This window comes from Onychomys torridus, chromosome 19, assembly GCF_903995425.1.
Source record: "Onychomys torridus chromosome 19, mOncTor1.1, whole genome shotgun sequence".
Classification (NCBI taxonomy): domain Eukaryota; kingdom Metazoa; phylum Chordata; class Mammalia; order Rodentia; family Cricetidae; genus Onychomys; species Onychomys torridus.
In genome coordinates this window covers 59,170,433-59,182,840 of record NC_050461.1, presented here as the reverse complement: position 1 = coordinate 59,182,840, position 12,408 = coordinate 59,170,433, and the positions used below count along the sequence as shown (strand labels likewise).

The 12,408-nt window shown below is 50.5% G+C and overlaps 1 protein-coding gene across 2 annotated transcripts in view; it reads right to left on the bottom strand.

Annotated features, from left to right (window-relative positions):
• Positions 1-12,408, bottom strand: part of Rps6ka2 (ribosomal protein S6 kinase A2) — a 279,066-nt gene that overhangs the window by 37,322 nt on the left and 229,336 nt on the right. For both annotated transcript variants that reach the window (XM_036168885.1, XM_036168886.1), the window contains 2 exons: positions 10,273-10,343; positions 8,663-8,751 (listed from right to left, as the gene is read on the bottom strand). In XM_036168885.1, coding sequence (XP_036024778.1) covers positions 8,663-8,751; positions 10,273-10,343 — 160 coding nt within the window. The remainder of the gene's footprint in view (positions 1-8,662; positions 8,752-10,272; positions 10,344-12,408) is intronic.

The following is a 12,408-nucleotide window of genomic DNA, read 5'->3' as shown; positions in this document are numbered from 1 at the left end:
GGGAGGATGGGAATGTGTTTGTGCTGATGTGGGAGCCAGAGCTGCTATGTTACAGGCTCTTGACCAAACACTGTTCAAGCCTCCGCTGTTCCAGGAGGATGCCTGCAAATCGTCTCCTGTCACAGGCACTGACAAGATCCTGGAGTCAGACAGAGACAGGCAGAATGGAGGATTGTGGGGCCCTCTCTCTCTCTCTCTCTCTCTCTCTCCTCCATTATTCTGCAGCAGTTTCTCAGTGCCAGGCAGACACAGAGGACTGTGGCATTCAGACTTCACCTCTGCTGACCACACTTAGTTACACACGTTCTAGTTACTGTGGGCACTTTTCACACAGAGACATCAGGAAGCATGCTTCTCTGGATCCATATTTCTACACTCGATTAAAGGCACAAGGCATAGAATCAAGATCCCATGTGATCCCAGAAAAGGATTCCTTCTATTAACCATGTTTAGCCAGGTTTTCTTCACACTTGAACACCCTCCCTTAATATAACCAAGTCACTGTGGACTTCCAAATCCAGCAAACTATTCTCAAGAGGATCTGCTGAAACAATTTTTACTGGGTTTGTTTTTATTTTTGAGAATAGCTAATCCCTAGAGCCTCTCCCATGTTTACATTTGCTATCCTTTTTGTGGTGCTATTTTATTTGTGCTGAAATGTGATATTTTATTCATATGCAAATAAATAAAGTTTGCCTGGAGATCAGAGGTCAGAGCAGCCATAAACTGAAGTCAGGCGGTAGTAGCCCACGCCCTTAATCCAACCACATGGCAGGCAGAGTCTCTGTGTGTTCAAGGACACAGCCAAGGGTGGAGACACACACCTTTAAAACCCAGTACCAACCATAGAGACCTGGAGGTCTGTATAGACAGGCAGTGACGAGGAAGTCATGTGGCTGGGCTTAGAGCCAATGAGGGGGAGAACAACAAGGCAATAAAGGCTCAGGTCAGACAGGAAGAGGCTCTCTTAGGAAGCTACAGTGAGGTGGTGAGCTAAGGTTAGTTGGCGGCTATTGCTCTGATCTCTACGGCTTTCACCCCTGTATTTGGCTCTGTGTTTCTTACTTAATAAGGCTGTTTAGAAATTCATCTACACCTTTTAGAACTGCACAGAGTCCATCTGGGATGCTCTTGATAACATTCAGAATTCAGCCTGCTGATGGGATGCCTTCCTCACCTCCCCTGACCGGCAAATCATCTGTATCTAAGCTGTAACCATCTAGACAGCCTTTCAGGGTTGACAGGAAGAGGAACTTTGCTTTCTATTTCTTAATCACTTAGGTACTATTTGCACATATCTTTAAAGTGTTTTCTGTCCATTTACATCTCCCCTGTTTGATGTTAACAACCTCTGCCTGACAATTGTGTGCAATGCAGAATTGCCGGTGTGTGTGTGTGTGTGTATCCTATCATTAGATAGCTGCAGGTCTACTTAAGTTCTTGAGGGATGCCCAGGGCTCGATTGTTTGTGTGGCTTGAGGAAGCCATCAGAGATCAGCGTGTGATATCTGAAGACACAGCAGAGGTTGGTACCACCGGTTGTGGAAACCGGGATGAGTCCTTGAAGGATGAACAATGTCTGCATCTGTCCAGATAACCTCAGGACAGGAAACTGAACAGAGACACAGAACCCCTTGGGTGAACATGAGCAGGGGTCAGTGGCTGCTCTAGACCATGTTCATCACACCAGTGTGATGATGAACATATACTTGCCAAGCTGTTTGTGTTCATCACACGTCTAACCTTTGCTGACCTCATCCCATCTGAGAACTCCTGGGAGTCTCTAGGAGAGGCTGCAGCCACTCATTAGGGGTGAACACAAAGCCACTACTTTGGAAAGGCCAGAAAGCAGGCTAATGTAGTTGATGCTCCTTGTCACTCATCTGGTTCTGCAGGAAAAGCCAGAGCAGATCACCCATGCAGCCATGTAGAACTGTCCCCACTAAGGCCGGTGTGCCCTCTGGCCCACAGTCCAGAGGACCTCAGTATGTCCAGCACAACTGAGGGTACTACTCAGCACTTATATCCAACAGTTGAGTATGGTTGTAGGTGGCAGATGGAGGCTTCCACACGAGACTGGAAGTGAGTGGTATAGAATGAGTCAGGCAGCTGTGGAAAAGACTGAGGTGCAAATGGTCAGGCCTGGGACAGCTCATAATGTGAAGGGGCAACACAGAGAGTTGGCTGCTCTGAGACATTCCTCTAAACTACAGCACCCTTCCCAAGGCCCTTTACAGTCATACTCAATCTATATGACACAGGGCAGTGTTTCCTATGTGCCAGGCACCATGCTGCCTCTGTGAAGGCCCCTAACAACTCTGAGGTACACACTGTTCTTCTCAGTTCACAGATAAGCAAGCAAGTGCTGAGAGGTTAATCGATGGGCTGGAGGTCACACAGCAAGAAAGCAGAGAGCAGGCAGGGGTCAGAGCAGAGAGCAGGCAGGGGTCAGAGCACAGTAGCTGCTCACAGCCAGCCCTGCATGCAGGGATCAGAACAGAGAAGCTGTTCCCCGCTACCCCCGCACCTGGCAGCAAGGCCTGTGTGTGCCACTGAGCCTTGTCTTCTGTATCTATCCCAGAACTGATAACAAGGACCACCTGTTAGATCTAGGAAGACCCCCGAGCCCAGCATAGGAAGAGTGGCTGTGCACACACTGTCTTTCATGACACCGTGCAGTGTTCTCACCATCTGCCCAAGCACGACAAGGCTAGCCTGGACCACCAGCAGCTGTGGAGCATGCTGGAGCTCAGAAAATGAACCCCAAAGTGAAGCCCCAGGTGACAAGGTTCCTCTGACCTCTCATACAGTTGGGTCTCGCCAGCCTTCTCTCTGGAATAAGTGAGACGCTAGACTTCCTGCTCTCCATAGAGTGCAGAGAAGCCAGGACCCCCTTCCCCCAAAGGCAACCTCAAAACCAAATGGCTACTGCCACCTACTTTTCCCGGCAGGAGCCTGGTACACTGGTTCTGACCACTTGTAAGATGGTGGGTCCCAGGACACTTGTTCAGGAGATGGGGGTCCTGGGAGTGGGATGCAGACTTGGGGAGCCTGTGGCAAGCCTTGCTGAGCCCCTGGTCTTCTCTCACCTTCTTCCACTGTCTCTCAGCAATCCCCCCCCCCCCAGCCCACTGTCTCTCAGCAACCCCCCGCCCCCCAGCCCACTGTCTCTCAGTCCGGTTTTTGTGGCCTGGACTGTTTCATCAAACTCAAGAAACATTACCAATGTCTTTGAGCCTTCACCTAAAGACTTTTGTGCTGTGTACACATGTGACTGAGTACATCAGTTATACCTCCTGCTCAACTATCTGTTAAAGGGTGCCAGGGTAGCCCTCAGGGTGGGGAAAAGGGGCTGCATACTGTCCACTGCCATGTGGGCAGTCTCAAGGCTGAGGTGGGCTCATGCATCTCAGAGTCTCTACATACTGACTGTTCCCCTTCAAAACAGCATCCCCCTCCAAAAAAGAAAAGATTTTTAAATCACTAAAATATTATGTGTGTACTGTTTGCAGAGCCAGCCTGGGGTGTAAAGAAAGGATGCCTCTCTCCTGCCCACCTGGGAGATGAGCACATCTGATCTGTCTCTTTCCCTTGCTTCTAGCTATCCTGGGCTGCTGAGCACTGTTTAATTAGCTCCTTTCCCTGTTAAACTGAAGCATCCGCCATCTTGCACAGGCACAACCTCAGCACTCTGGCTGAGTGCTGCCCACAGCTGCAGACCCGCTAGCTAGCGTGTGATAAGAAGATTCCTTGGGACTCTGTCAACATGACCGAGGGGTGCAATCCCTGAAGTAGAGTTGACTGGATAAAGATCATGGGCTTTCACTACTTAGCTGGAATTATGATGGGACAGCTTCAGACCAGCATCCCAGGGTGCCATCAATTCCACTGAGACCTTGTCAAGGTGAGAGGTCAGCAAATTTATACCCCCATCCAAATGTGCAAGATGTAAAAGGACCAGGGCTTTTTGTTTTATCCCAACAACACACAAAAAAGAAACAGGTACGAAAGACACTCTCAGGAAGCAAGAAATCTGTGCTTACAATGGCCTGTGAGAAACAGGAAGTCTGGTAAAGAATTGAAGTCCTTGCTGGATGCCACTGAAGCCGATAAATACAATCTCAAAATAAACACAAATCCGTTAAGACTCGAATTTTATGTCATTATCTTTCTTCTTCTGTTTTTCTAAACCGTCCTATCTTTTATGCTCATTTTCTGCACGGAATGAAAAGTATATAAAATTCAAGGAAAATAAATAAATGGGGATTTTTCCTACAATTCAGCAAGTGCAGTCGTGTTGAGAGTTCAGGGCCTCTTGGCAGGGGAAGAGAGGAGAGGGACAACCTCGGTGTGATGAAATAGAACAGAATCCCTGAGTGAGTGGACACAGTTTATGTGCGAGTCTGGCAGACCCCAAGGACTCAGAGAGACAAGATGAACCTCGGAGAGCATTCCCAAAGTCTGTCCATCCCATGGAGACTGTGTGGGCATGACATGAGGGTGCTCTGCATTGCAGTCAGTAAGACAGCGATGCTGACTCTGACTCCGGGTTCTGAACAGGATATTGACCTGACATTGCTCTAGAACAGCAATGCCCCCTTGGCTGTCAGGCTCATGCTAATTTCTGCACAATAGATGGCTGCATCCAAAGCACTGTGGTAGTCAGAGAGCACCTGTCCCCTGCTTTGAGGCTTCTAACAAAGAGTCCTTGTATATCCCTGATGTCCTAAAAAGCAGGTGTCCATGAAAAAGCCTGATAGAACAGGCTTCCCAAACCTCCTGGTTGGACGACCACAGGAATGAGTGGAATGCTATGATGGGCGAGTTTTATGAGATGCATGGATTCCACACTTGAGATGAGGGCCCAGGATGCCTCCCTGGAGGAGGGTGTGCAGAGCTTTGGGCTGGTGAAGTCAGGAGGGACCTCGGGGACCGGCCTCATTCCCAGGGAGAAGAGCTGACTCCCAAAAGTCACTTAGCTAGCCACAGGTCAGGTCCAGGATCCACTTGTGGATAGGCACAGGGGCTCAGGCAGCAAGAGCTGGTGCTTCCCACCATCTGTGGCCCAACTAATGAAGAACCCCTCATTTCTATGGAGAGCCTTATACATGCTGGAGTGAACATAAGGAAGGTGATCTCTCTTCCTGGAAGTCGACAGGGGCAGGACTCCTGATTCTTACACTCTGGAGTCAAAACACAATGTTGACAAAATGAGACCACTTATGTGGCATCCCCTGCCCAGGAAGAAGGGATGGCAAGCCATGGCCGCTCCTAGGCAGGTCCTGGGCACCACCACACTACATTGCAGGGAGACCAGAGAGGAGCACCTCAGGTGTGAATGCTGAGCCAATGCAGTAAGTGCATCTGAAAGTCCCTGGTGGGGAAACACTAAGTGAACCAGAGGCGACACCTTCTAGTATGGCTGGAGCCCCAGCCTCCGTCCGCCCTAGCTGGGAGCACAGTGTGCAGCCCGGCAGGGCTCAGACACACATGTGCTATCATTATCTCTTCTGCTTTACCCCATGAGGAGGAAAATGGACTCGGCAGGGTTCCACACTGGCAGCCACTGACCTCCACGTCTCAGATCTTCTCAGAGTGTCTAATAACACCCCTCTCCCATCCCCTCAGCATCAGCAAATGCTTCAGCAGCCCAGGTCCTGACTTGCTGGACCCTCTGGCTGACCTTGGTGGCTGCTAATGAAACCTGATTCCCAGCCTTCTTTATGTTACTCCAACCACAGAAAGGTCTGTTCTCTGGCCTTTCTGCTACTCATAAGTGCCAGGTGACCAAGCTCTGTCAACAAGAAGTGCAGGTAAGCTTTGAAGGGACTTTCGAAAAGCTTTCCCGACCAAAGGGACACAATCTCCACCTCTTCCTCTTCCTCCCTTCAATATGGACACTATGACCTTGACCACAAGGCAGCCAAGCATGAGAATAAAAAGGTAAGTCACAGAGCACAGAGCACTAAGTCAGTGGGGGGAGGGGACAGGCTTTCCATAACCACAGTCCAGCTGCCAGGCAATGCCTGCAAAACCTACATCAGCACCTGGACTGCTGAGAGAGGTGAGCAACAAGCACTGGCCTTGACTCAGGGGTGACTGCTGGAGCACAGCACTCAGTCACATGCAGTGACTCGCTGTCACATCTGTCACAGGCTGTCACCATCCCCGAACGGCCTCGGGGACCCACTCAGCATGGCTGGACTGACACTGGACAGGGTAGGCCACTCAGGAAGGAGCACCAAGACGTGCCCCAGACTCACCAGAAAGAACCGGCTAGGACCAAACATCTACAAGATGGTTGGAAGCAGGGCAGGGCTCTAGACAGGGTTCTGGGGTTCAGACGTGAGTGGTAATGCTATGTGAAGGCATACTTCTGCATTTTGGAGAATCTCAGTGCTACAGAGGGGTTCAGAAGCAGTGTGTTCTGAGGGGTAGGAGTGTTTAGATATGCTCTGACACAGTTCCTCTGGAGATCGAGGCAGAACACACTCAAATTCAAGGCCTACCTGGCTCCAGAGTGGATTCCAGGGGAACCTGGGTAATTTAATAAGAGCTATGTCACAAGGGATAAAAAGACTGGAGGTGTAGTTCTGTGGTAAAGTGTTTGCCTAGCATGAGCAATGCCCTGGTGTGATCCTCGGCATCTCAAAGAGCAAGTGCCCAGCCTGTGCCCAGGGAGGCTCATCAAAGAGGGGCCATAGGCTGGCCTGGGGCAGCTGCACTTGCCCTGGAGAAAGTGTAGTCAGAGGGCAGCTCTGGGACCAATGGTCACCCAGGTCCTGGGCCATCACTGTGCTCCTTGCCTGAGAATCAGTGTCCCATCCTCCATGCCCCAACCCCTCAGGGTAGGAGGTTTTGCTTGCACCAAGGCCTGACTGAGCACGGGCCACTGTCTCTGACTACATGACTGCATTCCCTATCAGAACCAAGGGACAAAGCCAAGCCAGCTGTTCAGAGGGCTGTGGGGGCCTCAGGCCACATACATGCGAGCCTTACTTTACCCAGTAAGATGTTCATAACCCACTCGGTCCCATGAGAAGTCACAACAATTCTTGGCTGAGGTCTCAAGTCCCATCTGAGATCTGCATAACTATTCTAAGAACAACAGCATAGGGACAATCTGGCCCATGGGTTTCCTCCAAATCATGAGTCCAGCACACACAACCCTGTATGCACACCAGTGCTAAGGAGTCCATTGTGGCTCCATGCATTCCCATCCTGGGGCCTGAGATCTTATCATCCCACTGGCACCTTGGGGACCACAGGTGCTTAGCAGGGACTTTCACCTTCCTGCTGGTCACCTTGGTGAGCTCCTGCCAAGGAAACTGCTCCGGCCAATTGGTGAACAGCCCCAGCTTTTGGGCCCAACTGTGAAGTACCCACTGGGCCAGCCTAGTGAACATGCGGTGATATAACAGCCCATTTCACAATGCCTCACAAGCTTAGCCATAGAGGCAATCACAGGCTCCACGCAGGACAAGCGCCCTCTCCAATGTCTCCTGTGCACTCTCCTCTAGGCCTCTCCACTGTGAGATGCTCCCCAGAGACTTGCCTGGGGGGACTGATGGTCATGGGTGAGGAGGGAGGTAGCGCCAAGGGCATCTGGACAGGATGACTATAGTAGATCTATAGTAGGCGTGTCTTCGACAAGCTCACGAAGTGGACTTTCTCTAAAGCAACTTCGGGAGGGACTAGCTGGGTGTGACACGTGAGTCTGTGTCTCTGCTGGCATGGCACAGCAGCAGTGTGGGTTCCTTAGACACATTCGCTGCCGACCAGTCACTTCACACAAGGCTAGGAGGATGTTCCTAGGAAGTGGGATGGTGCTTTTAATAGTAGCTTCACTTTTTTAATAACTGAAAGATTGTAAATTACTGCAGAAGTTCCCTGATACATGGAAGAAATTAAATGGGGCCTGAGCTTCCTCGAGGCTGAGCCAGGCAGAGAGAAAAATCTAATTATTTCTTCTAGGATGAAATATTTCCTGACTCGCCTCTGAATGACATGTTCCTATCGGTGAGGCTGGAGCTAATGGCCCGCACTCCTGCTGCTCATCTGTGGGGTAAACCATACGGCCAGCATGCTGCACTCATACTGCCACAGGACCAGAGCCCCGTCCCTGTGTCTCAGTCCGTCCCCACCGTTTCCAGGCCAAGCTGTAAACCCTGTGTGGTTGTGGGAGGGGACTGTGCTTGGTCAATGCTAAAGTAAGTCTGGGCTCTGTACATGTTGGGCTTCTTAACTTAAGAGGCCATAGCAGAAGCGACATTTCAACCAATCTATGTGTAGTGTATGGAGACACGAGACCAGAAGAAAATACAGCAGTTTGGTGCAAAAGCAGAGAATTTTTTTAAAAAAACAAATGATGATACTTTGAGATTCATATGCCTTTCAGCAGTCCTGATAAGACCACGTGTCTGTGCAGGTTAGACCACATGTGAGCATAGGTTAGACCACATGTGAGTGTCCCCTGCTTTGGGGACCCTCTGCTTCCTGTGACCTCAGCAAGGCAACCACACAGTTCAGTTCAGAGTTGGGGCACAGAGAGGGAGTCTTCCTTGTTCCCATGGGGGCACAGAATGGTGACCCTCACATTCCTAAGGGAGGTCTAGAGGACAGACTGCATTCCTGCAGGAGAGGGTGTCATGGGGACCCTTACCTAGCCTGTTGCAGGGGTTCCGCTTGAAGAGGGCCCTCAGCAGGCTCTGTGCCTCCATGCTGAGGAACTGTGGCATACCCAGCTTGGCTCTGGAAGACAGAATGGAATGCAGGTGAGAAGGCAGGGGCAAAGGTAAGTGTGGTCTCCAGTTCCATGAGACCACTCTGCTTGCAAGGGAACAGACCCCCAGACACCCAGAGAAGCAGTGCCAGCACTGGCCAGGACACCCCATCTTGCCTTAAAACTATGTGAAGGCACCAAAGAGCTTCAGCGCGTGTGGCTTGTAGCTGGCTGCTGACCATATTCAAAATTAAAAGTGTGAAGTTTTCACAACTGCTACTTAACAGTCCATTTAAGACACAGCGGACGACCTGAGCAGCGATAGTGATTCCCTGAGCACCAACAACACTTTCAATGGAAATTGTTTTTCAAAACAAAGTTTTCCTAATACGAAGTTCCTCTGAGCAAGAGAGGTTATTAGTGGTTTAAGTTTGGTGAGTTCCTTCCCGGCACCCTGGGAACAGTGGCTCTCTTATCTTCCCTGGCAAGCACTGCTGTAGAATTATGGAGAATGTCTGAGAAAGGAACATTCCAAAGGGAATGCTGGACCCTGGAGTCCTTGGACCTTACTCAGGACCAGGCACTGAGTGTGGGCTGACCTGCAGCCTGAACAGGCATGTCTATGATGGGCCCACGTGGGTTTGCTGGGGTAGCTCCAGCTTTCATCAAAAGTAAATCAAGTTCCCATTAAAACCCAGGGAACAGGGTGTCCCCACAAGAACACAGGTACAGCTATGGCAGCCCCCCCGTGGTCACCATGGATCAAGTGCTGTCCTGGAGGAGCCACAGGGGGACTCTGACCATGCAAGGCTTTGGGATGTGTCCTCGCATAGAATTTCCTCCATCCCCCTTTATCTGTGTATACGGAGGAAGCTCCAAAGGTGTGGCTTGCAGTGTTTGGCGCCTCCTAAGTCTAGCAATGTCTGGTGGTGGTCACCAGACAGTGCTACGACTTTTCCACAGGACCCTGGCTGACTCGGGGTTCCTGTCTCCTCACCTCTTGCTCTTCTCTGATGCTCATGCCCAGCTCATCTAGGACTTTATGGCAGATGGCCAAGGGTTAGCCAGTGGTCTGACCACCTTGTCTGTGGTCCTGAGAGCACTCCTGCATCTCCAGTGCGGGGGTATAGGTAACCATGTGCAGGGTCAGCAGGAAGAGTGGAAGCCTTGCCCTTGTGCCCTCTCTGAGACGCCTCAAGTTCGCAAGCCACCTGGAAGTTCACTGTTTCACTATCTGGAAGCCAGCACTGGACAATCCATGTGAGTTTATCTCTGTCTAAATCTGAAAGTTCATCAGAATTCCCCAGTGGACATCCCAGGACAGCCAAGGTTCACACACACACACACACACACACACACACACACACACACACACACACAGCCGGCATACACTCCATCCACAGTGATTAGGAGAGAGCAGATGCCTCCTCCCCAACACCACGGCTCCCACCAGAACCCAGCAGCCCACTTCCTCCTCAGCTATAGACACAAGAGCCCTAGGCTCTGCTCCAGGTAGAGCTCTGAGCCTTGGAGTAGGTACCCACACTCACTTGAGGATAAGGGCCATTGTTTCCTTCCTGTCCTTCCCCTGGAATGGCAGGGACCCTGTGAGCATCTCGAACTGCAGAGAGAGCAAAACAGAGCAGATGAGTTTGTTCTTTCATCTCCAACCCCATCAGCCAGTGCGACTGCAGCCACACGGTGAGGCTCTGGGGACCTTGGCCACCAGGTTCCCCTGCTAGCTGGAGAGATGCATGAAAGATGAACACGGTGAATGATTTACATGTGGTTTAGGGACCCCTTTCCCTGGTGGGTGCTGTGGAGAGCTGCAGCAGGAGAGGGATCAGAAAAGGAAGAGGAAGACCAGGGGAAGGAAGAAGAGCAGGAGGGGACCACTCACCCTGACCCCTGCATGTTCTGTATCTTAGTCAATGATAAGGATGATCCTTGGTACAGCCCATAATAACATCAGATGGGGACAACACAGTACCAGTGATCTCTCATACAAACTCCCACACACCAAAATGGCACTGGCCAGAAAGGAGTTGAGATAAGGTGAGGTCTGAGGGCAGCCCTTGCTGATCATGTTTTTTGTTGTTTTTTTTTTTTTTTTTTTTTTTTTTTTTATCCACAAAAACAGTATTGATTCTGTAGGTTCTAGAGGCTGAGGCCTGGATCTTACAGTCACCATAATCACCACCACGTCCTCTTCCTCCACCATCACCTCTACCACCACCACCACCACCACCACCACCACCACCAGTTCCACCACCACCTCCACCACCTCCACCACCACCACCTCTACCACCACCACCTCCAATCCCACCACCTCCACCACTACCTCCACCACCACCTCCAATCCCACCACCACCACCTCCAACCCCACCACCACCACCACCACCACCACCACCACCACCACCACCTCCTCCTCCAGTCCCACCACCTCCACCACTACCTCCACCACCACCTCCAATCCCACCACCACCACCTCCAATCCCACCACAACCACCACACCCCCAGCATTGCTGTTGTGAGAGGCGAAGGCAGCATCAGCAAACCCGTCATAAACATGACATAGCAATGCTCATGGAAATGTGTGAGGCGCCCACTGTGAGCACCTTTCGCTTCTATCTACATGAGGAGGCAGCAGCCTGGCTGTCAGTCTGTGCTCGGTCACATTAAAGCCTGCATGTCTTGATATCTTCCCTGCACCTGCCTCTGTCCCTTAACAACAGATGGTCCAGTGTCTTTGCTTTGCATTGTGAACACCCTGGGAGACACAAGTCTCCCCAAGACCAAACAACTGGCTGAGTGACATCATTTAAAGACACCCACTGCATTGACCTCCTACCATGTACAACGGATCATGCTTTCTATAAAAATTCTGTCATATCATGTTATATGTGGATGAGCCAATGGTAAACAAAGTACCCACTGTTGGATACTGACAATGTCACCAGTGGATCCTACTAACATCAGACCAGTGGTTCTCAACCTGGGGGTCAAGTGACCCTTCACAAGGATCACATATCAGATATTTACATTACACTTCATAACAGTAGCAAAATTACAGTTGTAAAGTAGCAACAAAATGATTTTATGGTTGGAGGGTACCACAGCATGAGGAACCAATTAAAGGTTCGCAGCATTTGGAAGGTTGAGAACCACTCCACTAGACTGAAATGTACCTGAACTTCAGGTGTGATAACACATTAACTTTTCCCATTGCTGTAAAAAACAAAATCAACTCAAGGAAAGCAGAGTTCGCAGGCAGCCAAGGTTGGCATGGAAGGTATGAGGCAGGGGCATGAAATGCTGCTCACACTGTATCCACAGTCAGGAAGCAGAAAGAGATAGATGGCAGTGCTTAGCAGGCTCCTTCCTCTCGCCTCTCCAGTCTGTGGATGGTGCTGTCTGTATCTGTGGTGGGTCTTTCCTCCTCAGCTAAGCCTCCCTGAAAACGCCCGCACAAACACATCCACAAGTGTGTCTCCTAGGTGGCTCTGAATCCAGCTGAGGCGACAATGAAGGGCAACCAGCACTGACAGGCTATCAGAGTGAAGTTATAAACGTAGAGAGATAAGGTTACAGTTCTTAATCTTTCCATTAGTGCCTGACAGTTTCATACATTCACACAATGGGTTTTAGTCACTCCCCTTCCCACGTAACTATGTCATGAGAGTGGG